The sequence below is a fragment of the Vombatus ursinus genome, unplaced genomic scaffold (assembly GCF_900497805.2).
Source record: "Vombatus ursinus unplaced genomic scaffold, bare-nosed wombat genome assembly UNPS02009573.1, whole genome shotgun sequence".
NCBI lineage: Eukaryota > Metazoa > Chordata > Mammalia > Diprotodontia > Vombatidae > Vombatus > Vombatus ursinus.
The window spans coordinates 9,780,816-9,803,627 of record NW_020949351.1 but is presented as its reverse complement, the minus strand read 5'-3'; the positions used below and the strand labels follow the sequence as shown (position 1 = coordinate 9,803,627).

Sequence of the window (22,812 nt, the reverse complement as noted above, 5' to 3'; positions counted from 1 at the left end):
GAATAGAAAGGAATATACTTGTTTTCTCGGCAATACATGGCACATACACAAAAATTGACCATATACTAGGGCATAAAAACCTCACAGTCCAGTGCAGAAAGGCAGAAATATTAAATGCATCCTTTTCAGATCATGATGCAATAAAAATTATATGCAATAAAGGGCCATGGAAAGAGAGACTAAAAAATAATTGGAAACTAAGTAATCTTTAAAAAATGAATGGGTCAAACAACAAATCATAGAAACAACTTCATTCAAGAGAATGACAATAATGAGACAACATACCAAAACTTAGCGGATGCAGCAAAAGCACTTCTTAGGGGAAGTTTTATATTTCTAAATGCTTACATAAATAAAATAGAAAAAGAAGAGATCAATGAATTGGGCATACGGCTAAAAAAAAAAACGAATGCAGGGGAAGGTGACCTAACCACAGGAGATCTGAAATTGTACTATAAAACAGCAATCATCAAAACTACTTGGTACTGGCTAAGAAAGGATCAGTGGAATAGGTTAGGTATGCAAGACACAGTAGTCAATGACTATAGTAATCTGCTATTTGATAAACCCAAAGACCCCAGCTTCTGGGATAAGAATTCACTATTTGATAAAAACTGCTAGGAAAACTGGAAAAGAGTGTGGCAGAAACTAGGAATAGACCAAAATCTCATACCATATACCAAAATAAAGTCAAAATGGGTTCATGATTTAGATATAAAGGCTGATACAATAAGCACACTGGGAGAGCAGGGAATAGTTTACCTCTCAGATTAATGGAGAACAGAAGAATTTATGACCAAACAGGAGATAGAGAACATTATGAAATGCAAAATGGATAATTTTGATTACATTAAATTGAAAAGTTTTTGCACAAAGTCAGTGCAACAAAGATTAGGAGGCAAGTAGAAAACTGGGAAAGAATTTTCACAACCAATGTGTCTGATAAGGGCCTCATTTCTAAAATATATAGAGAATTAAGCCAAATTAATAGGAATTCAAGTCATTCCCCAATTGATAAATGATCAAAGGATATGAGTAGGCAGTTTTCAGGTGAAGAAATTAAAGCCATCTATAGTCATATGAGAAAATGCTCTAAATCACTATTGATTAGAGAAATGCAGATCAAAACGACTCTGAGGTACCACATCTCACCTGTCAGATTGACCAACATGACAAAAAAGGAAAATAATAATTGTTGGAGAAGATGTGGGAAAATTGGAACATTAATGCATTGCTGGTGGAGTTGTGAAATGATCCAGCCATTTTGGAGAGCAATTTGGAACAATGCCCAAAGGGCTATAAAAATGTGCATACCCTTTGTTTTTTGACCCAGCAATAGCACTTCTGGGGCTATATCCCAAAGAGATCATAAAAATGGGGAAAGGACCCACATGTACAAAAATATTTGTAGCAGCTGTTTCTGTGGTGGCAAAGAAGTGGAAATTGAAGGGATGCCCATTAATTGGGAAATGGCTGAACAAATTGTGGTATATGAATGTAATGGAATGCTATTGTACTATAAGAAATAATGAGCAGGAGGACTTCAGAAAAACCTGGAAAGACTTGTATGGACTGATGCTGAGTGAAGGGAGCAGAACCAGGAGAACATTGTACACAGTAACCGCCATGTTGTGCCGTGACTAACTTTGATAGACTTAGCTCTTCTCACCAATGCAAGGATCTGTGACATCTCCAAAGGTCTCATGATGGGAAATGCTATCTACATCCAAAGAAAGAACTATGGAGTTTGAATGCATATTGAAACATATTATTTGCTCTTTTTTTTTCTTCTGTTTTGTTTCTTGTGATTCCTTTTATTGGTTCTAATTCTACCTTACAACATGACTAATGTAAAAATATGTTTAATAGGAATGTCTATGTAGAGCCTATATCAGCTTGCATGCCATCTTGGGGAGGGAGGGGGAGAATAATTTAAAACTCAAAAGCTTATGGAAATGATTGTTGATAGATGAAAATAAATTAATTAGTAAAAATAAAAAAGTATGTTATTTCAAGTACTTCAAGATGCAATTCTCAAAAAATTTCTTTTTCCTTGTTATTCCTAATCTTTAAGCACTTGAATGAGTCTCAGTTATGCTTCTTAATATTTTTGTATCATCAGATTTGAATTAATTAAACTTAAAAGTTTCAGGTAATAATCTTTGTCCTATTTTTAGTTAATTAAAATAGTTCCTTCAGGACAGAGGAGGGGAATAATTTTTCACTTTGCATTTCAAATACGTTTCCATTTTATCTTTATATTTAAGGTAAAAATCTTTTTGAGTTAGTATTTTTTTGAGTAATTTTCATGTTCACTGAAATAAACTTGTCAGATTTATATTATGATACATAAATCTTAGTAAACTAGCAGGAGAGACTAAGACTTCTTGCTATGTTTCTTAAGTAAAGTTGAATAGGCAGTTTATCCAGATGTCAATTAATTGTGTATATAGAGCAATTTGTGAAACTGTAAGTTACTCAATTTTGAAGGCAATTTGAAATAAATATTATGTATTTATCAGAAGTAAAAGTCCTAAATTATATTTGCCTTAAATCTAAAATTTATAAGTACCTAAGACTATATGTTTGGTTTTCAGCTAAAACCTTAGTGATAGGATGCTTGCTAATATATATTGAAAAGTATTTAGTGCTGAAGTTTGAAAGTTGAAAACATAATATTGAAATGCAGACATTACCTACTTAAAAGTAATAGGATATACTTTTTGGTAATTATAGTTACCTAAATATAGCATATATAACCTTAGTACTTAGTTTTAGGAGAAGCTTTGGGATGTAGTGAATGGCAAGCTGGTCTTGGATCCAAGAATACCTCAGTTCAGGTCTCTCCTCTGATACATCTGAATGACCCTGAGTGAGTCCATATGACTGCTTCATGCAGCTCTCTTAAGACTAATTTGCAGACAATTTGCCTACTTGCACTAAAACATGGAGTTTCTCCAAATGAGAGTTGCCTATGATGCCAGTGGAATCACAAGTCTGCTCCCTATATCTGTTTACTAAGTTTTAGTTCATATAAGTATTCTGTGAATTTCTGTATTTTGACCTCTTTCTTTTTCATGTTTTTAGTGAATTGAGTGTTCCAACTGTAGTTGCAATAAATACTTCAAACCATCAGTATTTTCTGCCATCTAGACATATTGAGAGTCCTGATGATGTGATGCAGTTCATTAATGATATTTTGGATGGCACAATAGAAGTAAGTAGCTCAATTCAATTTAAATAAAACTCTAAAGCTGTTTGGTCAGTCTTTCTAAAGAGTATGATAAAACAAAATGCCAAATACCACCTTTTTCTTAAGCCTCATCCTGTAGCATTTGAAACTGAAATCTGCCCCTGCTTCTCAATGTTGTGTCTTCTTTTGGCTTCCATGACACTTTATTCTCATATTTCACCTGATTTTCTGATTATTCCATTTTTTTCATTTTTCTTCTCACAAAAAAGAACTCACTTAGAAGGAATCTCAGAAGTTACTTATTCCGTTCCAAACCCAAGAGACTCAGTAACAAATAGATATCTAGCTCTTATGCATGAGAACCTCCAATATTAGGTAATCGTCTACCTGCCCTAGGCATCTACTTTTAGATAGGTTAAGATGGAAATTTGTCTTTACATCAAGCTAAGTATTATTTCTATTTCTGTCTTCTGGCTAAATTTAAGAAATTTAATCTGTCTACCACTGAACTGACCTTTACATATTTCAAGGCACTGATGCCCTTGCCAAATCTTCTCTTCTCCAGACTAAGAACCAAGTTCTTTTAACGAGTCATTATTTGCATGATCTTCTGACCTCTGAACGTCCTGATTTCCTTCTTCTAAACAAGCTTTAGGTTTTTTATCATTTGAAAGTATCTTCTAGTAACAATTATTATATGATGTAAAGAGAAATAAATAAAAAGATTAGCACTCTGTGTCTCTTTAACTTATATTTTGTCTGAAATTTCAGGCCCGGGGTGGTGATGGAATTTTGCAGAGATTGAAAAGAATATGTTATGATGTCAGGACTACTATTGTGGTAAGATTTGGGGGGGAGTAAATAATGATGAAAGATAAATAGATTTTTGTGATTCATCCAGAGTACAACCTCATAACAGTAAAATCTCAAAGCACAAATGAGAAGAAGAAGATGTATTTTTGGTTTTTCTGTTTTTCTTTTTCTAGCAGCAAAAATCCTTTTATTTTTTCTCTTAATAGTATTCTATTTTTTTTTTATTACATGTAAAGATAGTTTTCAACATTCATTTTTGTAAGATTTTAAGTTCCAAATTTTTCTCCCACTTTCTCTTCCCTCCCCTTTCCCCAAGATAGCAAGCAATCTGATATAGATTATACGCGTACAATCTTGTTAAACATACTTGCACATTAGTTGTGTTGTGCAAGAAGAAAAAGAACAAAAGGGAAAAACCATGAAAAAGAGAAAACAAAAGAAAGTGAAAATAGTATGCTTTGGTCTGCATTCAGACTCCATAGTTCTTCTTTGGATGTGGATAGCAATTTCCGTCATGAGTGTTTTGGAATTTTCTTGGATGATTATATTGCTGAGAAGAGCTCAGTCTACCATAGTTGATCATTGCATATTGTTGCTGTTGATGTTTCCTGGTTCTGCTCATTTCACTCTGCATCAGTTCATGTAAGTCTTTCCAGGTTTTTTTGAAGTCTACCTGTTCATCATTTTTATAGCACAATAGTAATCCATTTCATTCGTATACCACAACTTTTCCAGCCATTCTCCAATTGATGGGCATCCCCTCAAATTCCAGTTCTTGGCTACCACAAAAATAGCAGCTACAAATATTTTTGGACATGTAGGTCATTTTCCCTTTTTTATGATCTCTTTGGAATACAGACTTAGTGGTGGTGTTGCTGGATCAAAGGGTATGCAGAGTTTTATAGCCCTTTGGATATAGTTCCAGCATGGTTGGATCAGTTCACAAGTCCACCAACAATGCATTAGGATTCCAGTTTTCCCACATCATCTCTAACATTTATCATTTTCCTATTCTGGCATATTAACCAATCTGATTGGTGAGAAGTGGTACCTCAGAGTTGTCTTAATTTGCATTTCTCTAATCAGTAGTGATTTAGAGCATTATTTTTTTCATATGGCTAGGGATAGCTTTAATTTCTTTCTCTGAAAACTGCCTACTCATATCCTTTGACCACTTATCAATTGGGGAATGACTTGTATTATAATTTTGACTCAGAAATGAGGCCTTTATCAAAAACACTGGCAATAAAATTCATTTCCCAGCTTTCTGCTTTCCTTCTACCTTTGGTTGTATTGGTTTTGTTTGTGTAAACCCTTTTTAATTTAATATAATCAAAATTATCCACTTTACGTTTTATGATGTTCTCTATTTCTTGTTTGGTCACAAATTCTTTCCTTCTCTAGAGCTGACAGGTAAACAATTCCTTGCTCACCTAATCTGCTTGTGGTATTACTCTTTATGTCTAAATCATGTACCCATTTTGACCTTTTCTTGGTATATGGTGTGAGATGTTGGTCTATGTCTAGTTTCTGCTATACTGTTTTCCAGTTTTCATAGCACTTTTTGTCAAATAATGAGTTCTTATCCCAGAAGCTGGAGTCTTTGGGTTTATCAAACAGTAGATTAGAATAGTCATTGATGACTATGTCTTGTGTACCTAACTTATTCTACTGATTCACCACTTTACTTCTTGGCCAGTACCAAATAGTTTTGATGATTGCTGCTTTATAATACAGTTTTAGATCTGGTATGGCTAGGCCACCTTCCTTTCCATTTTTTTTTCATTCCCTTGATATTCTTGATCTTTTGTTCTTCCAGATGAATGTTGTTATTTTTTTCTAGCTCTGTAAAATAATTTTTGGTAGTTTGGTATGACACTGAACTAGTAAATTTAGGTAGAATTGTCATTTTTTTTTAAGAATTGTAATTTTTATTATGTTAGGTTGGCTTACCAGTGAACAAATGATATTTTTCCATTTGTTTAGATCTGACTTTAATAGTGTGAAAAGTGTTTTGTAATTGTGTTCATATTCCTGGGTTTTTCTTTGACAGGTAGACTCCTAAATATTTTATATTGTCTAAATATTTTATATTGTTATTTTAAATGGAATTTCACTTTCTATCTCTTGCTGCTGGGCTTTTTTGGTAATAAGATGTATTTTGAATTAACCAGACTTAAACCATTTAGTGGGCAGCTAGTTGGCACACTGGATAGCATGCTAGTCCTGAATACAGGAAGACTCATCTTCTTGAGGTCAAATCTGGCCTCAGACACTTAACTAGCTGTGTAACCTTGGGTAATTCACTTAACCCTATTTGCCTCAGTTCATCTTCTGTAAAATGAGCTGGAGAAAGAAATGGCAAACCACTCCAGTATCTTTACCAAGAAAACACCACATAGGGTCACAAAGAGTTGGACTAAAAAGAATAAACAACAACGAACTATTCCATATTTTTTATTAACAAATAATCAAGTCTTATGGAAAATAGTAGTTGCTTCTAAGGATTTGTGTAAGGAAATGAGTTAATGCAATTCAATGTTAGCTAATTAAAAGTAGTATATAAAGTCATTCATATTATCTAGTCATCTATATAAATATGAGACTTTCATCTAATTCCTATGGTTAATGCAGAGGTAGTTAATTTGAAATGCAAGGTGGAAAATTATTCTCTTGCTATGTCTTTTTTTTTTTTTTTTAAGGCAATTGGGGTTAAGTGACTTGCCCAGAGTCACACAACTAGTAAGTGTCAAGTGTTTGGTCTGAGGCTGGATTTGAACTCAGGTCCTCCTGACTTCAGGGCTGCTGCTCTATCCACTGTGCCACCTAGCTGCCCCTCTCTTGCTATGTCTTGAAGGAATTTTTTAATTAACTTGCAATACGTAAAATGTCCTAAGAAATAAGTGGACTGATAGACTACTATTACTTGTTTGTTGTACGAATGGGTAAAATTGTAACCGTCATTTGCAGCCTCTACCTCTGCAAAAATGTAAACCAAATAATTTTTAAATTAATTTCAAAGGAGTGAAGGGTTCAGTATTGTTGAATGCTATAAATGTCAAGAATACCTAGCTACTTCAGTTTTCAGCGATCTGTAAGAGTCATTTTCCATACAGTAGCAAGGATAGATAGAATAAAGTTAAAGAGTAAATGGGTAGAAGAAACCAAGACCATGAAGAGTAATGGGTGGATTGCATTGAATTAAAGTAAATATAAATAAATTAAAGGATTGTCAAGTAGCACTGGGGGAAAGCACCAAGTTCAAGATCTTAGAGGTAGATGATATAAGTTCCTTGACAGCAAAGAGTAAAATATGTTATCCTTATATCCTCTATGCCTTACATAGGCCTTGTATGTATTATACTCTAAATGTATGTTGAATTGGAGTATTACTATATGAGGTTGAGATTTGGCCAAAATATAGTTGAGGATTAGTGAATTAGAAGAGCTGATAAAACTGTCAGACCATGGTATCAAATGGATGTTTAAGGGAAAGGTGATAAGAGACATGAACAACTTGGTAAAGGTAACAATCAATCCTGAATGGTGGTTATTGGATACTTTGGAGATTGTAGCATAATCTGATGAGATGGACTTCAGATAGTTAGTAGATGGAGTGCTGTTGGCAGATCATTGTTCTGGAAAGTGGCACAGTTCAGCAGGAAGTAGATGAACCTTCCTCCTCTTCCACGCCTATGGGGATTTAGAGAAAGGAGAGTAGTGGAAAGAAACTGGGTTTTGGTCCAAGCTGGAAATTTAGTAAAATAAGAAAGCATGGCACTGTGGGAAGGGATAATAGGGAAACCCATTCCATTAGATTAAGGGTGAAATGGGATGTGTGACTAACAGATTGAAATGAGATTTTAAAAAGATATGACAGACTGGAGGAATTTTTGCCTGGAGCAGCAAATACAGATAACAGAGGTGAATAAGTCAGTGCATTGGAAGGGAAATGAGAAACACTTGTTAGTCATATTAATTGGAAAAATTGGTGGAAATGAGATTTTAAAGTGAGCAAAGAGAGAGAAACTAGCAGAGAAATTATGGAGGCAGAAAAGGACCTAATAATTGTAAAAGTTGGCATTTCTGTAAGCAAAGGTTGCCAAACTTATTTGGCCTACTGCCCCCTTTAAAAAAATTACTCAGTGCCCCTCTGTGGTTAGGTTAACCCTTATTTTTATTTAATGGCCCCCAATTGCACCCAAGGCTACTATTTCCTCCCTCCTTCCTCACCCCTCCCTGCCATTGTTCCAGCGCCCCCCCCCACAGGCATGGTATCTCACACTTTGGGGACTCTTGCAAAGGTTTTGAGAGTACATTACATGATTTATCTAATTCATGCCTCAGAAGGTTTATAGTTGTCTCCATTTTATAGATAAGGACACTGAGACCTGAAGGAGTTAAGTGATTATTCCAGAGAGTAAGAAGAGCTAGAATTTGAACTTGGGTTATCTGACTCCGTAACTATTCTCACACCATAATTCCTTTGTTCTAAGCATAGTATTCGGTTGTCAGTATCCAAAAATGTTCCTTTTAGATTACTCTGAGAATCTAAATTTAATAAATAATGATAAAATCCAAATTGAAGGAAATCTATTAAACAAACCAATAGGCATTTACTTAAATACCTTCTTTGTGCCAGGCACTATGCCATGTGTTGAGAATACAGAGACAAAAATGAAATAACTCTTGGGCATAGGTAGCTAATGTTATTAAGGGAGACAACATGTGTATATAAAAAGTAGACAGACAATAAATACCAATAATTTGCAAAAGTATGCTCTAGCAGGTGGGACATCAGGAAAGGCTTTATGAAAGGCAGTGTGTAAGCTGAGCTTTGAAGCAAAAAGGGATTCTGAGAAGCAGAGGTGAGGATCTAATTCATTCTAGGTATGGGTTAGGGTGAAGGAGGGACAGCCAGTAGAATGTTAAGAAAATGTGAGGTGGAGTCATCAATGAGAAAGAGCAAGAAAGCCAATTTAGCTGGACCTTAGACTATGTAAAGGGAAGTAATGTATAATATACTGTAAAGGTAAATGGTTCCATAATGTGAAGGTCTTTAAATGCTGAAAGAGTTTATATTTGATCCCTAGAAGTAATAGGGATCTACAAGTTTATTCAGCAGAGGAGTGACGTGGTCAGATTTGTATTTTAGGAATATCACTAAGGCATTTGTAAATAGGAATGGATTGGCATAGGGAGAGACATGAGGCAAAGAGGTCAATTAGGTGACTTTTGCAATAGTACAGCTGAGATAGGATGATAGCCTGAAGTAGGGTCAAAATCAGTCTCTCATAGATAAGGGGATAGATGAGAGAGTTGAATGAATGGATAAAACATTTAAGTTCTTAATATGTGCAGAGCACTGTGGTGAGCCCTGGGAATACAAATAGAAAAGAAAGACAGTTCCTACTCTTAAGAAACTCATTCTAATGAGGGAGACAGCACACATGGGGAAAGTTTTAGCTCCAAGTTATGTGGAAAGGGCCCTTGATTTTTAGGTTACCACAACAATGCAGATGGTAGTGCCACTTCTTTCATGTCATTTCCAGTGATAAAGTCCTATCAGTTTCTGATAATGAACTATTGACATGCCTGGGCCTTTAATGGCAAGAGATACTGTGCAAATAGGATTCACAATACTTGGAAACTGATTGGATCCTGTGGGGTAAGAAAGAGTAAGAAGTTGAGAAGGACTCCATGGTTCAAACCAGGGTGACTGGAAGGATGTTGGTTTTCTTGATGGAAATAGGTTTGGAAGAGGAGTAGGTTTTGAGGGAAGGATATTGAATTCCATTTTGGGCATGTTGACTTTGATATGCCAACAGTGATCTCGTTAAAATTGTCCAGTAGAATGGTTGGTGATGGAGGGAGTAGTACTTAAGGCAGAATAGGGCTAGTTATGTTGGTCTAGAATTAATTTGCATTGATCTCTGTACAGACCATGGAAGGTGATAAGGTCACCAAATGAGATAGTGTAGTGAGAGAAAAGGGACCAGGAGAGAGTCTTGGGGTATATCCACCATTAGGGGGTACAATATGATTGCTGATCCAAAGAAAACTGTGAAGTAGCAGTTAATGTTTAGGAGGACTACCAAGAGAGAACAGTGTCACAAAACACAGAGAAGAAAGAATTATCATTCAGTGTTGATTTTTGTCCAAAGTGCTCAAAATACAAATAGACAAAGTAAAAGTCTGTACTCTAAAGTTTATATAATAATTGGAGAGCCATTATATAAAAGAAAGTTCAGATGCAGAACAAATGGAAGGGCCAGGGTGCGGTGACCCAGGCATTTTTAGATACTACCAGTGAGCCAAGATGATAGTGTCTGGAAGTTTACAGGGTGAGAGACAAGATAGAATTTAAGTCCTGAAGAACCTTAGGATGCAGTGGCAGGGCAAATAGTAAGACCTAGTCCTCATCCATCTTACTAGAATTACTAGGTTTAGTGATTCCCATCTTGTCCAAGCAGTGTGAGCACTAAAGCAGATCAAATGTGTTCTGGGTGGCCCCATTGCCCCTGGTGGTAAAATCTTTCTGCCCTCTGTCCCAGATAGGAAGAAAATAGTAAACCAAGCTGTTTGCTATTGTGTTTTGTTAATGTATACAGTAGATAGCTGCATTGAGATAGATCAAATGAAGAGCAAATCAAACTTAATATATGTGCTATTTTAACTGTTTCTTAGAAAAAAATTAAACCCCCAGGTTTTATGTCTTTATACTTTTTGTTTTACTACTGTTTTGTTACCACAGATATGGAATTTTTTTTTTAAATTTAAGTTGTTATATGTTGACAGTATGAAGTAAAAATATAGATGTGTTGATTTTTATATCAGCACTGTAGGTGAAAACTTATAGTTTTTAAGTGACAAAAAATTTAAATAGAACTGAGTTTTCATTCTTTTTTTCTACAGTCTGTATTCAGAAGCTCACCATTTTTGGGCTGTTTTCTCTTTGGCCTGCCACTGGGTGTCATCAGCATCATGTGTTATGGAATCTACACGGCTGACACAGATGTAGCTTATACAGAAGAACGAATTGAAGTGTCTAAACAGGAAACTGAAACTAGGGATGTAAGAGATGAAGGCAATGAGGAAGAAAAGAAGGAAGAAAACAATGGGAATTCTCTGGTACTTTCAGATGCAGAGCAGGAACCCAAAGATATATTGGAAAAGAAAAATGACTGAGTCTTCTGTGATTTAGGTTATTTGATAGGATTTCTAATTAAAAAAAAAAACTTATTTATTGAATTTAGCCATTTAATCATGATCTTTGCCGAGGAAAACTTCTGATCTGTATTTTGCTAATATTGAATCCATGGACTAAAATCTTCCCATATTTTGGGGAAAAGGTGGCTCATATGTATAAGAAATGAAATATTTATCAATCTTTTTTTTAAGCAGTCTTCAAAGTTTACTATTGATAAAAACATCATAGTAAGAAACTAAATCAATTTGTATATTCCTTTATCTGAATATTATCTGACAAAGTTGAGGTTCTGGGGCAGAATATTTTCATCTGTCAGTCAGAAGACACGTTTTCACTTAGAACTATAATAACACTCCCAATTACATTTTTGAAAACAATTAAAAGTAGGTGTTTATTCTGGCCGTTTCAAAGACAGGTACTTTGAATGTGTAAGACTTGTAATGATTTCTCCCATATGTAACAATTCATGTCATTCAGGCTTTGGTAGATAAAAATAATTTGACTTTACATAGCATGTCAGTTTTATTTTAGTGGTTAAAAGGAGAACAGATTTTACTTTTTTGCTTTATCATAAAATCTGTGTATAGGTGTACCCCAAACCCCAAATCAGCAACCCTATACTTGCTTAACCCTATGTCTTAAGTGAAATTACTTAAAGAAATATTTTTAAATCAAAGTTGTTAGATTCGCAGTTATGCCATGAAAATGTACACTTCACCGTATAGGCTGTATTTAGGTAACAGTGTTTTTAAAGTTGTTGACATAAGCTTATTATGACAGGTTATGTAACATTATAAAACAAAAACTCAATGTAAAAAGCTATCTATTAAGGTCATCTTCTACACCTCTCCCCATTGTCCCTATCCTTTCATTTTATATGCTTATTTAAATACTGCACTAAATCTATACAGAGTGATATCTACAAATTTTTATTTTTACATGACAGTGTATTTATTTTAGTTTGGGTTTATATTTTATCATTTTTATTTTAGCTACCATATGAACAGTAAACTCTTAGTTGTTTGTGTATTTAATCATAAAATCAAGTTATCCCATATAATGTATTTTTCTTTAGTAGTCAATTATAAAAATGATTTCTAATTCAAGCCCAGGATACTAAAAGTGTAAGTTTTCTTATTTTCTGTTCCCAGGGAGCTAACCTTTGATTAGCACTGATGCCATGAGGATCACCATAGAAACTAAACTTAAATTCTTGATTTTACAATCACTGAGGCAATATTAAGATCAATTTCATTATGATCCCTTGGGCTTATATTTTTTAATGTTTCTTATTGTAGCACTCATTCTTTAAATACATGCCAGCTTCATTACTTTTTATAATGAAACAAATATGCTATGGCGCTGAATTATTATATTCCTAAATTAAATTTCAACTAGTACAGATATACTGTGTATAACTTATTGGCAAATTCTGTTTCAAGTAGTACTGATTCATCCTCTTTTGGACATGGATGTTACCTTTCTTATTATATAACACTTGAATTTACGGCCACAGTACGGCCACAGTGCAAAGTTTAGAAAATTACCAATACCTACATTGAGAGTCAGTGTAAGGTGTGAATGCTAAACAAACATGGATATGAAGAAATTGTTATAGAAAAGATCATTGATTTCTTTTGACTATGTATCTTTGTCAGATTTCGTCATCAGCATGATTTTGGACCTTGAAAATCAAGTATCTATCTATACAATCTCAACCTAAAACGAATGACCTCAGGAAAAATTACAGCTTATTTTATATACACAGAATAACTTAGTGATCTTACTATGTATTCTGAAGGTTCATGTTTATGATAGAGTGTTTTGGATCTTCATTTCTTTTCTCAACTCTATAACTTTACCCCAAATTGTTCTTTGTTCTGCTTTCCATTTTTATTTTAAAATTTCCACATCAGGGAGACTTTAATCTTAGTGATTCAGGAATAGAAGACTCCATTATCCTTTTAAAAAACTAAGTCTTTTTTAAACTTCAGAGTAGAATTTATAAAAAGATGTTATGTCATCTGCCAACTGATTTAATATAATTCTTGTTTGTTTATTCTTATGCTTTTCTTCAATAATCCCTTTGCCCTTGAAAAATTGTAGCAAAATTATGTGATCAGAAAAAATATTTAAAAGTGAAACTCCTTATTTGTTTTTTTTTAGAAGAACATAGCTACCAGTGGTTCAAGGGGTGCATCATGTTAAAATGAAATAACTGCAATATGAAAAATTATGTGGTAATTTGGATTTCTGCTTCCGCTTTAACTTAGGGTTTTTTTGTTTCTGTTTTTTTTTTTTATTCAAGCATAATTTTGAGTATGCCATATGGAATTCAGGAGTATTGCAGATGCCTGCTGCTAGTAAACTGGTGCCCAGCTAATATTTAAAATAACAGTTTTTTTAGCATTTTCAAAGAGACATTGGGTTAATGGTTTTCTCTGCCTATATGCCTCTCCCCAAATTCTCTTTGTTTTTCACATTATTTCTTTCTACAGCTAATAGAGCCTAAAACTTCATCGAGGAGTCTTCTGATAAGAGTTTCTGTCTCAGAGTTTCTGTATTCTCTCTAACAGATAGTACTTGCTGGCACCTGCTGTGGAAATAATATACCACATATCTGGTGGGCTGTCCAGTTTAAGGTTGCAGAAAGGCCTATGTCTCACTCAGGTACAGATGAGTTGTTAAAATAACCAGCTCTGCTGTTTTAAAAAAAAATAACAATTTAAATGCACTCACATTCTCATCAGTACTTCATCCCAGAATTGCATTTCTGTGGAGTGAAGAGCAAAAAATCACATACATATTCTTAATATCTTGATATTGTTGTAATAGTATGCGAAAAGACTGGTTTGTGACTTAATTTGTGAGATTGGTTTTGGCATTTTATTTTTATATATATATTTTTTCCTGAAAGAAATTAGATGTCTAAGTCCAAGAGAGGGCAAAAAATAATTTTCTATTACTTTACCTTGGACTAATTATGTAAGGGTTTCTGAAAATCTAACATACTGAATTTATGATATGCTGCCTTATGGCACTGTGTGTAAACCTTTGTTTTTCTACAATAAATTAATTGAAAAAATGTTTAGTTGTAATGTAGTTTTATTCAAAATATAGTAATATTCTACTTAGGATTGGGTAGTTGTTTATAAAATAGAAATGAAATAGGGCACAGAGGTTCCTATTACACTGTAGCCCCCCCAACCTTTGTTCTGTGAATCTGTTGGCATCTTGATGCAACCTACATACCCAGCTGCAAGCTGCTCCTTTTTTTTTTCTTTTTAAGCAACTATTTTTGTTAGTTTTTGTTAGAGTTGACATTAAGAATGTCATTTTTCGTCTCTAAGATTAAAAAATGGGTCTTGGTAAGTATAAATTTGCACCAATGATCTCTAGTTTGAGTAATAAGTCCTTACTTCCTTTAAGAAGCACAGACTGCCCCCACATATTTTTTAAAACCATTGGATGTTCCAGACTCCACTTTATATAATATTTTCATCATGTGACTTGATAAAGTATGCTCATTGATTTGTTCTCCCTCTTATTTAGAACTGTTATAATGGATATTGATCATGGATAAGTGCGAAATCATTAGAAATGTAAACCACTGTTAGTAAACAAATCTGAACCCCAATTTATACTTTGTTGACTAGAAGTTAAAAGACCACCTTAAACCCATAAATTTCTTTTTTTTTCTTTTTTTTCTTTTTAGGCAATTGGGGTTAAGTGACTTGCCCAGAGTCACACAGCTAGTAAGTGTCAAGTGTTTGGTCTGAGGCTGGATTTGAGCTCAGGTCCTCCTGACTCCAGACCCGGTGCTCTATCCACTGTGCCACCTAGCTGCCCCCATAAATTTCTTAATTATAACTGTGAACTTTAAAACTAAATGCTTGTGAAAAATCTTAATAGTTTATGCTTCAAATGATAAAATTGGGAAGAAATATGTAAAATCATTTACATTATCTAACATGATTATTGGATTATGTTATAGAAAAGCTAAAGTTTTGGACAGCATGACAGATATGACAAGGGCTTATGTTATACTTGGTATATATTAATCATTTGGTAATAAAAAAACAAATGGCTCACAATGAAAAAATAATATAAAGCTTAAAACTGATCGTGTGTTTTATTATTCTCATCTGCCCTGCTGGGTATGATTACTGATGGTCTAGGGAATGGGGAAGGGAATAAGCATTTATACAGTGCCTACTATGTGCCAGGTTGTCCTAAACACTTTAATAAATATCTCATTTGATCCTCACAGAAGTGAGTTAGGAATGCTGTTACTATTTCCATTTTACAGATGAGGAAACCTGAGGCACAAGTAGTTTTAAGTGCTCATATGGTGTCTTAGACCAGATTTGAATTTGGGTATTCCTGACTACAGGCTCAGTACTCTATCCATTGTGCCATCAGTTGCCTCCATTCTACCTCATTTTTAATTTAGTGAGTTGTTAAAATGAGTTGTTAAATATTTTAATAGTAGTGAACTATATATTTTAATAGTAGCATTATAGAGAGAAACAGGTATTTCCCCCCTTCTCACTGGAACTGGTTTTGGATTTCCATTTTTCACAGATCCACTATACTCTGGACTTTTCTACCCTTAACTCCTCCCAGCAGTCATTGTGGTCATGCCTTTCACCTCGTGGCCCTATTCTAAATTGTGAATTCCTGCCTGAGACTACCATTTCATGAAATGCCCAGTCCATCCATGCTTACTTTTCCCAGTGACTCTTTATTCACCACAAAACTACTTTTTTTTTTTAAGAGTAAATCTTTAGGGTGAAAATAGAGGATAAAGGACTGATTTAGGAAACTCCTAAATGAGCAAACTCCCTCTTCAAATGCAGCCTAAAGATTTGTCCAGAAGACTACTGAGAGGTTGCACAGCCAGTATGTGTCAGCAGTCATTTCATCCTGGTGATGCCTCTCATCCTGTGTCCTTCTCTTCTAAATTGTGATTTCCGTCCTGAAACTACCATTTCAAGAAATGCCCAGGCTATACATGGTTACTTCCCCCAGTTGCAATTCTTATTCTGGATTTATCTACCTCCCCTTACAGTCTTGCCTCTTTGAGCGTACCTTTCCTCTCTCTTCCTCTTTTATGGTAAAACAAAGCTTCTTGAGAGTAGAGACTGTCTCTTTTGCTTATCTTTTTATTCCCAGTACTTAGTATAGTGCCTGGCACATAATAACCACTTTATCTGTCTGTCAGTCTGGTTCTGATGTGGGCTTTATCTGCTAATACAAGTGGTGTTAAATAGAGATGGGAGTGACTAGTTCATACAAAAGGATCCCTGTGGGCTACACATTGATTTAGTTTTAAAATGTAAAATTATCTATATTGTTTTTTATTTTGTTAAATATTTCCCAGTTATATTTAAATCTGGTTTGAGCTATAGTGTAGTGTTGAGGAGTGTTTGATGCCTCTGTCATACACCATGCTGCTTCTCCAGGTTAGCATTCGCAGAGATGCAATGAATAGTTTAGATGGTTCTATAGCTATTAATGAATCTTTATGCCCTTATGACCTGAAAGACATTGGAAACCCAAAAGCGCCAAAGTAAACCATACTTTAAGATACCAGTTTAAAAATGTACATTAAATGTCAAGTGATATGAATGTTTGATTTTGAGTAAATTTTAAGTTTATATATGTATAATACATTTATTTGAACTATAATATCATGGATTTATATTCAATAAAACTAGGAAGAAAACTACTCTGAATGAAAAAAGTCTTGAGTTTCCGATTATAGTATGAAAATAGAATTTTATTATTTTTCAAATGTAATATATACAACAATTTGAACTCATTGCTTAATAGATTGTCCAACAGAGCTCCTTGGTGTCTTTTATTGAATCAACAAGACTTGTTTATATTTGAGATAGAGATTGCTTTATATGAAAATGAGTGGTGCTAAAATCCTTTAAAATCCTTTTGAAATTCTTGTAACATTATTTGAAATATTAATTTTCTTAGGGAATCCATTGCAGAGTAAATGTAATATATTATGTAGCACAGCTCCAAGTCAAATGATCACAAATTCTGAATTAGTGGAATGTACCTTAATCAAATTTTGTATAGTTTTAAACTCTTGTAGGATGTCACAATGCAAATATGAAAATTAGTACAGGGCTTCATTAAGAAGGCCATGGTGTTCAGGCGGAACAACTGAAGGCATTACATTTAGCAATCAGATTAGTACAGCTATAGAATGTTCATTCTAGGTCTCAATAATTCCGGCTACCTCTTTCTTTAGAAAATTGGCACTTAAATTTCCTTGAAATTAAAGTCATTCTAACTGTTGGATTAAAAGTTAATGGAATAAAATGAAATGTTCTTTCATGGAAAGCATATTGGAATTGAGAGATCTCTTATTAGTCATTAGGTGATATGTTTTTAGTGAATGAACCAAGATACCTTTCCTTTTCCTTGTTTACTATTTTAGTAGTTTCACATTTAATGAAACCAGTTCCATATTGATTAATTTCACCATCCATGTTCTTTATTCTTTAATAGATTATATAATAGAGAATGAACTCACTTTATATTATATAAGTCAGAAATTGTTTGGGGCTACTCTAAGTTTTTGCACAAAAGCAAATCTCAACTTTAGTAGATTATTTTGATTGACTTAGAGACTCAACCACATTATACATATAAGACTTTGAATTACGTACTAAGAACAACCATATAAACACTGTGTGTAAATACGTTTTATCATAACAATTAGTTTTTTTTAGCTTAGTCATTATTTTAAATGAATATCTTTGATACATAGGTGAGAGGCAAAATTGAAAGCTTGATATATGGATCAAACAATATGAATGTTATATGGCATTTTAAGGTATTTTGTTATATCAGGAACAGAAAAGGAATATCATGAGAGACAATGCCAAACTTTGTAAACATTCTTTTTTACTTTTCAGTTAATGAGACCATTTTTCTAGTGTTTCTCACGGAATTGTGAGAACAACACTTTGTAAACTAAAGGAAAGTTATTACTATTTTTACTTGACTAATTGTTCCTTAGGTAAGAGATTTTATAGAACATAAAGATATTTGGAGGAAGAGTTATCATAAAGATCAAACTATTATGATCTTTTAAAATGTGAACATAGTATTTTTGAAAATTTTCTTAATAAAATATATATTTGCCTGGTTATCACTTTACCTTATAAAAATATCTAGGACAAGGTCTTGGTGTCAAGAATTATGAGAATATACTAATTTAAGTCAACAGCATTGTGTATTATGGCTATTAAATATAATCAAATTTGTAAGCTTTTCTTACAGTATTTGGTATATTTTAAATAATTATTAGAGAGAAAACTTTCAGTGCTCTGCAGTAAAATTGTATTTTATGTTCATTCCTTCTGAGTATCCAGAGGTCAAGTACCATACAAGTATGCACAGTACTATTTTAATAGCCTTATTGTGGAACCTGTAGTGTGCAAATGTGTTAGTACAGCAGTAATGGCTTTAGGAAAACTATTTCTATTCTTGTAAACAAGAAAGTAGGTTATATCCAGCCAGGCTCATTTATCTCTACTTTTACTTCCACTACCATTCATCCAAAGATGGGACATGGCTAAGTTGCTTTGAACCTACTTTTGGTGCAGAAGTCAGTTATAGTTTATCTGCCTAAGTTTCAGAATACACGAAGCATCTTAATTTAAAAAAAAATACTTAAAATATGAAATATGAAATTCTCTACCACGCTGTCCACTAAATATTGTTGGACAAAAATCTCAGAAACAAGAGCAGCTAGGTGGTGCAGTGGATAGAGTACCGGCCCTGGATTCAGGAGGACCTAAGTTCAAATCTGGCCTCAGACACATAACACTTAACTAGCTGTGTAACCCTGGCAAGTTACTTAACCCCACTGCCTAACCACAAAAAAAAAAAAAATCTCAGCAACATCTCTAGCATCTGAGAGTAGTTAAGCTCCATAAACTATCCTTTAGTGATCAGGTGTGATTCTTAAGTAAGTAATTGGACTTTGTGATCAGGTGCAGATCTTCCATTAGGCAAGCAAATTTGATAACTGAATTGTAGAAGGTTAAAGCAAGAAAGAGAAGTCTAATCTTAGACCTCAATAGAGAGAAGCTGGCCTTTTAAATTTGAGACAGACTTCAGATAATTGGAATACAAATTATAAAAAGTTCTACACTTTGAATTCTACTTGGAGAAGAATAATCTATAGGAGAGACTTTGGCATCTAGTCAATTGAAAAAAGGAGTAAATTTCTACTTTTAGCTAATAGTTGTTTTTATTTACCACAAATTTCAACAGGTAATACATGTCTAATGTAGGTATGTATATTACCTACTTGTATAATGTTAGGTCATTTTCTTAACCTCTCTGGGCCCTGTTTTCCTAGTTTATAAAAGGCAAAAAAATGTTCTAGATAATCAGAGGCCCTTTTTCACTCTAAATTCTGAGATTCAACTGATAATCAAATTATGTTTACTATTGCTCTTATGAATGGCATGACATCTGTTGTCCAGTGTTTCCAGAATCCTTGTAAGCAGAAGCTCTTTTTCCCCCAGCCACCATCACTCATCATTCGTGCCCATTCATGTCAGTCATATCCCTCCTGTGTCTCTGTCCCACTCTGCCCTGCCTTTCTAGTGTGGCTTCTAAATAACTCCCCTGTCCTATTGTTAAACTGTCACTTTAGACCTGTACCCCCTCTAAGAAATTGCTTCATGTGTTTATATTTAATTTGTTGTCCCACTCTCCCCCCAAAAATAGAATTGTAAGCTCTTGAAGTCAGGAACTGTTTCTATTTTTGTCTTTGTGCCCTCTTGTTAATAATAATAGCAATTAGCATTTATGTACAGTGCTTTTAAGGTTTGCAAAGCATTTAACAAATATCTCATTGGATCTTCATATCAACCTTGGGGAGAAGGTATTATTATCTCCATTTCACAGATGAAGAAACAGAGGTTATACAACATATAGGAGGCTGAATTTAAACTCAGATCTTCCTGATTCCAGGTCTAATGCTGTATCTACCTATCTACTTCCTACAAAAGTATTTAGTAAATATGAGTTAAATTGAATTTCTTGTAGGAAGTTTGACTATGGGAAAAATAGGCAACCTAATCTGAAAGAAGACTTTCTGAATTGAAAGAAATTAGTTGAAGGATGTATTCCTGTCCTACTTCATACTCATGGAATTTACCATTCAATAGAGGATATAACACAGGTAATAAGTACAAAATAATATATAATTGTGTCTGAAAGGTACAAGTTGTGCCATTTGAGTAGAAAAATCTATTTGCTAATGGAGAATTAAGGAAGTTTTCTACTGGAAGTGGCATTTAAGTTGGACAGGTAATAATTAAACAAGTTGAGAGCCTTCCAGGCAAGGATTAAGAAGCTAATAAATCAGTTTGGTTGGAATACAAGAGTGTATGACAAAGGAGAAATAATAAGTAAAGACTGAAAAGAGAGTAGGCACCAGGTTGTGGAAGGCCTTAAATGCCAGGCAATGAAGCTTGAACTTGGTGGGCAAAAAAAGGAGTCCTTTAGGCATTTTGAGCAGATCAGTGAAAGCTAAATCTATGTGTAGCTTTTCTGGAGTCTTTTCCTCTCCCTGCCCAGACTTAAGAGAATGGCCTGAGGAACAAAAGACAACCAGGAGATGGGATTAGAAATTGGAGCAAGGAAGAAAGGAGAAAAAAAAGAGGAAAGACAGGGAGAAGAGCATCTGAGCTGCTGTAGAGTATTCCATCAAATGCTCAGGGAGGAGGACAATCCATATTCTGTCTTGTGTGAGTTTTCTGAGAAAATGGAACCTTCCAGGTACCCTATAGGAATATTAAGGAGAGGTAAAGTAGTTAGAAAACAATACCCCTCCCTCAGATGTTATTCTTAAAGAGACTGTCGTTCTAAGGAGTTAAGGGGTTACCATGTCAGATGTAACAAAACAAGTGGGAGCTTAATTCTCCAGACCTGAACCATGGCTTTGTCACTACAAATATGGGCTCAGACTTCTGTAAAGTTTGAAATGATCAGTTAGTCTTTTGTTATCAGTGTGGGCACATTCTCAGTGCACCTAAGAAAAGAACAAACCTTTGGAAAACTAGGAACTTGAGCCTCTTTGATAGTTGTTTAATACTGAAGGGACTGGGAGCAGGAGCTATCCTGACTATGTGGGGACAGTAGGCTCTATTCTGATGACTCTGGTACAGCCTATTGCTCCAACATTCATAGTGTCACAAACTGAGATCCTAGTGTTAGATATTCTTGACAGGAGGATCTCATATGACTCATCTGTCACTCTGTGAGCACAAACTGATCAATACATTGAAAAAGTCTGAGAACACATGCAATTTTCCACACCCATAATGATGTTAATAATGAACATTCTTGCTTTACCTATAATCTGATTGGAAATGCCTCTAGTTTATTTCCATTACGTATGTTGTTGATTTTTTATATAGATAGATATTATGTCAAGTTAGGTCAGTTTATTCTTATGTTTTTCCTGTTTTTGTTTTGTTTTCAGTTCAAATGGGTTTTGTATTTTGTCAAAGTATTTCCATTTGTTGATATCATACGGTTTTGATGTTACTAGTGATCTAGTTTTTCACTTTGATGTTAACTGATATTAAATCACATTTGTGTTTCTGATATGAATCCTACCTACTCATAATGTATTTTTTTTGATGTGTAGTAGCACAGTTTTCATATCAATATTTCTTGGGGATATTGGTCTTTAGATTTCTTTCTCTGCTTTGTCTTTCCCTAGTTTAGGTATATCAATACCATAGGAGGAATTTGGGGTGTCTCTTCTTTTGCAAGCAGTTTTTATAATATCAGAATTAATAGTTCTTTAATTGTTGAATAGAATTCATTTATAAACACTTCTAGTCCTTTGTTTTTCTTTTTCTCCCTTTGGGAGTTTAATTATGGCTTGTTCCATTTCTTTTTATGAAATTATGTTATTTCAATTATTGATTACTTATTCTATAAATCTAGATAGTTTATTATTTGCAAACATTCATTTCATTTGAATCATCAATTTTGTAGACATTTGTTGCAAGATAGTTTATTGTGATTTCCTTTATTTCTTTTTCCTATATGTTATTATTTCTTCTTTTTCATTTTTGATAATGGAAATATGGTTTTCTTTTTTTTTTCTTTTTTTCTTTTTTAAAGAATATTGGCTAATGGTTTATCTGGTTAATTTTTTTTAACCAACTTCTCATTTAATTGATAAATTCGTTGTGTTTTTAACTTTTAAAATTTGTAAATCTCTTTTTCGATTTTCAGAGTTCCTTTAGTAGAGGTTTTTTATTGTGGTTTTCTAGGGGTTTTTTTTCAGTTTAGTTTCATGACTAATTTATTGAGGTATTCTTTGTCTTATTTGTTCATGTGAATGTTTAGAAATATAAATATTCTCCTTTGGATGGTATGGGCTAGAACCCCAAAAGTTTTGTTGTATTGTTTTATTTTGTGCTTCTCATTGATGAAATTTTCTATTGTTTCTATGATTTATTTTTTGACCCATAATATGATTAAGTTATTTAATCTTCAATCAAGTATAATGGTTTCATCTAAGACTCTTTAA

The 22,812-nt window shown here is 33.8% G+C and overlaps 1 protein-coding gene across 3 annotated transcripts in view; it reads left to right on the top strand.

Moving 5' to 3' along the window:
- TMX3 (thioredoxin related transmembrane protein 3) overlaps positions 1-14,303 on the top strand; it is a 100,916-nt gene extending 86,613 nt beyond the window's left edge. For 2 of the 3 annotated variants that reach the window (XM_027852416.1, XM_027852417.1), the window contains exons 14-16: positions 3,088-3,217; positions 3,965-4,033; positions 10,922-14,303. In XM_027852416.1, the coding sequence (XP_027708217.1) occupies positions 3,088-3,217; positions 3,965-4,033; positions 10,922-11,194 (472 nt within the window). In that variant the 3' untranslated portion in view covers positions 11,195-14,303. The remainder of the gene's footprint in view (positions 1-3,087; positions 3,218-3,964; positions 4,034-10,921) is intronic. The other variant, XM_027852418.1, reaches the window with a different exon arrangement.
- The last annotated feature ends 8,509 nt before the right edge of the window (positions 14,304-22,812 follow it).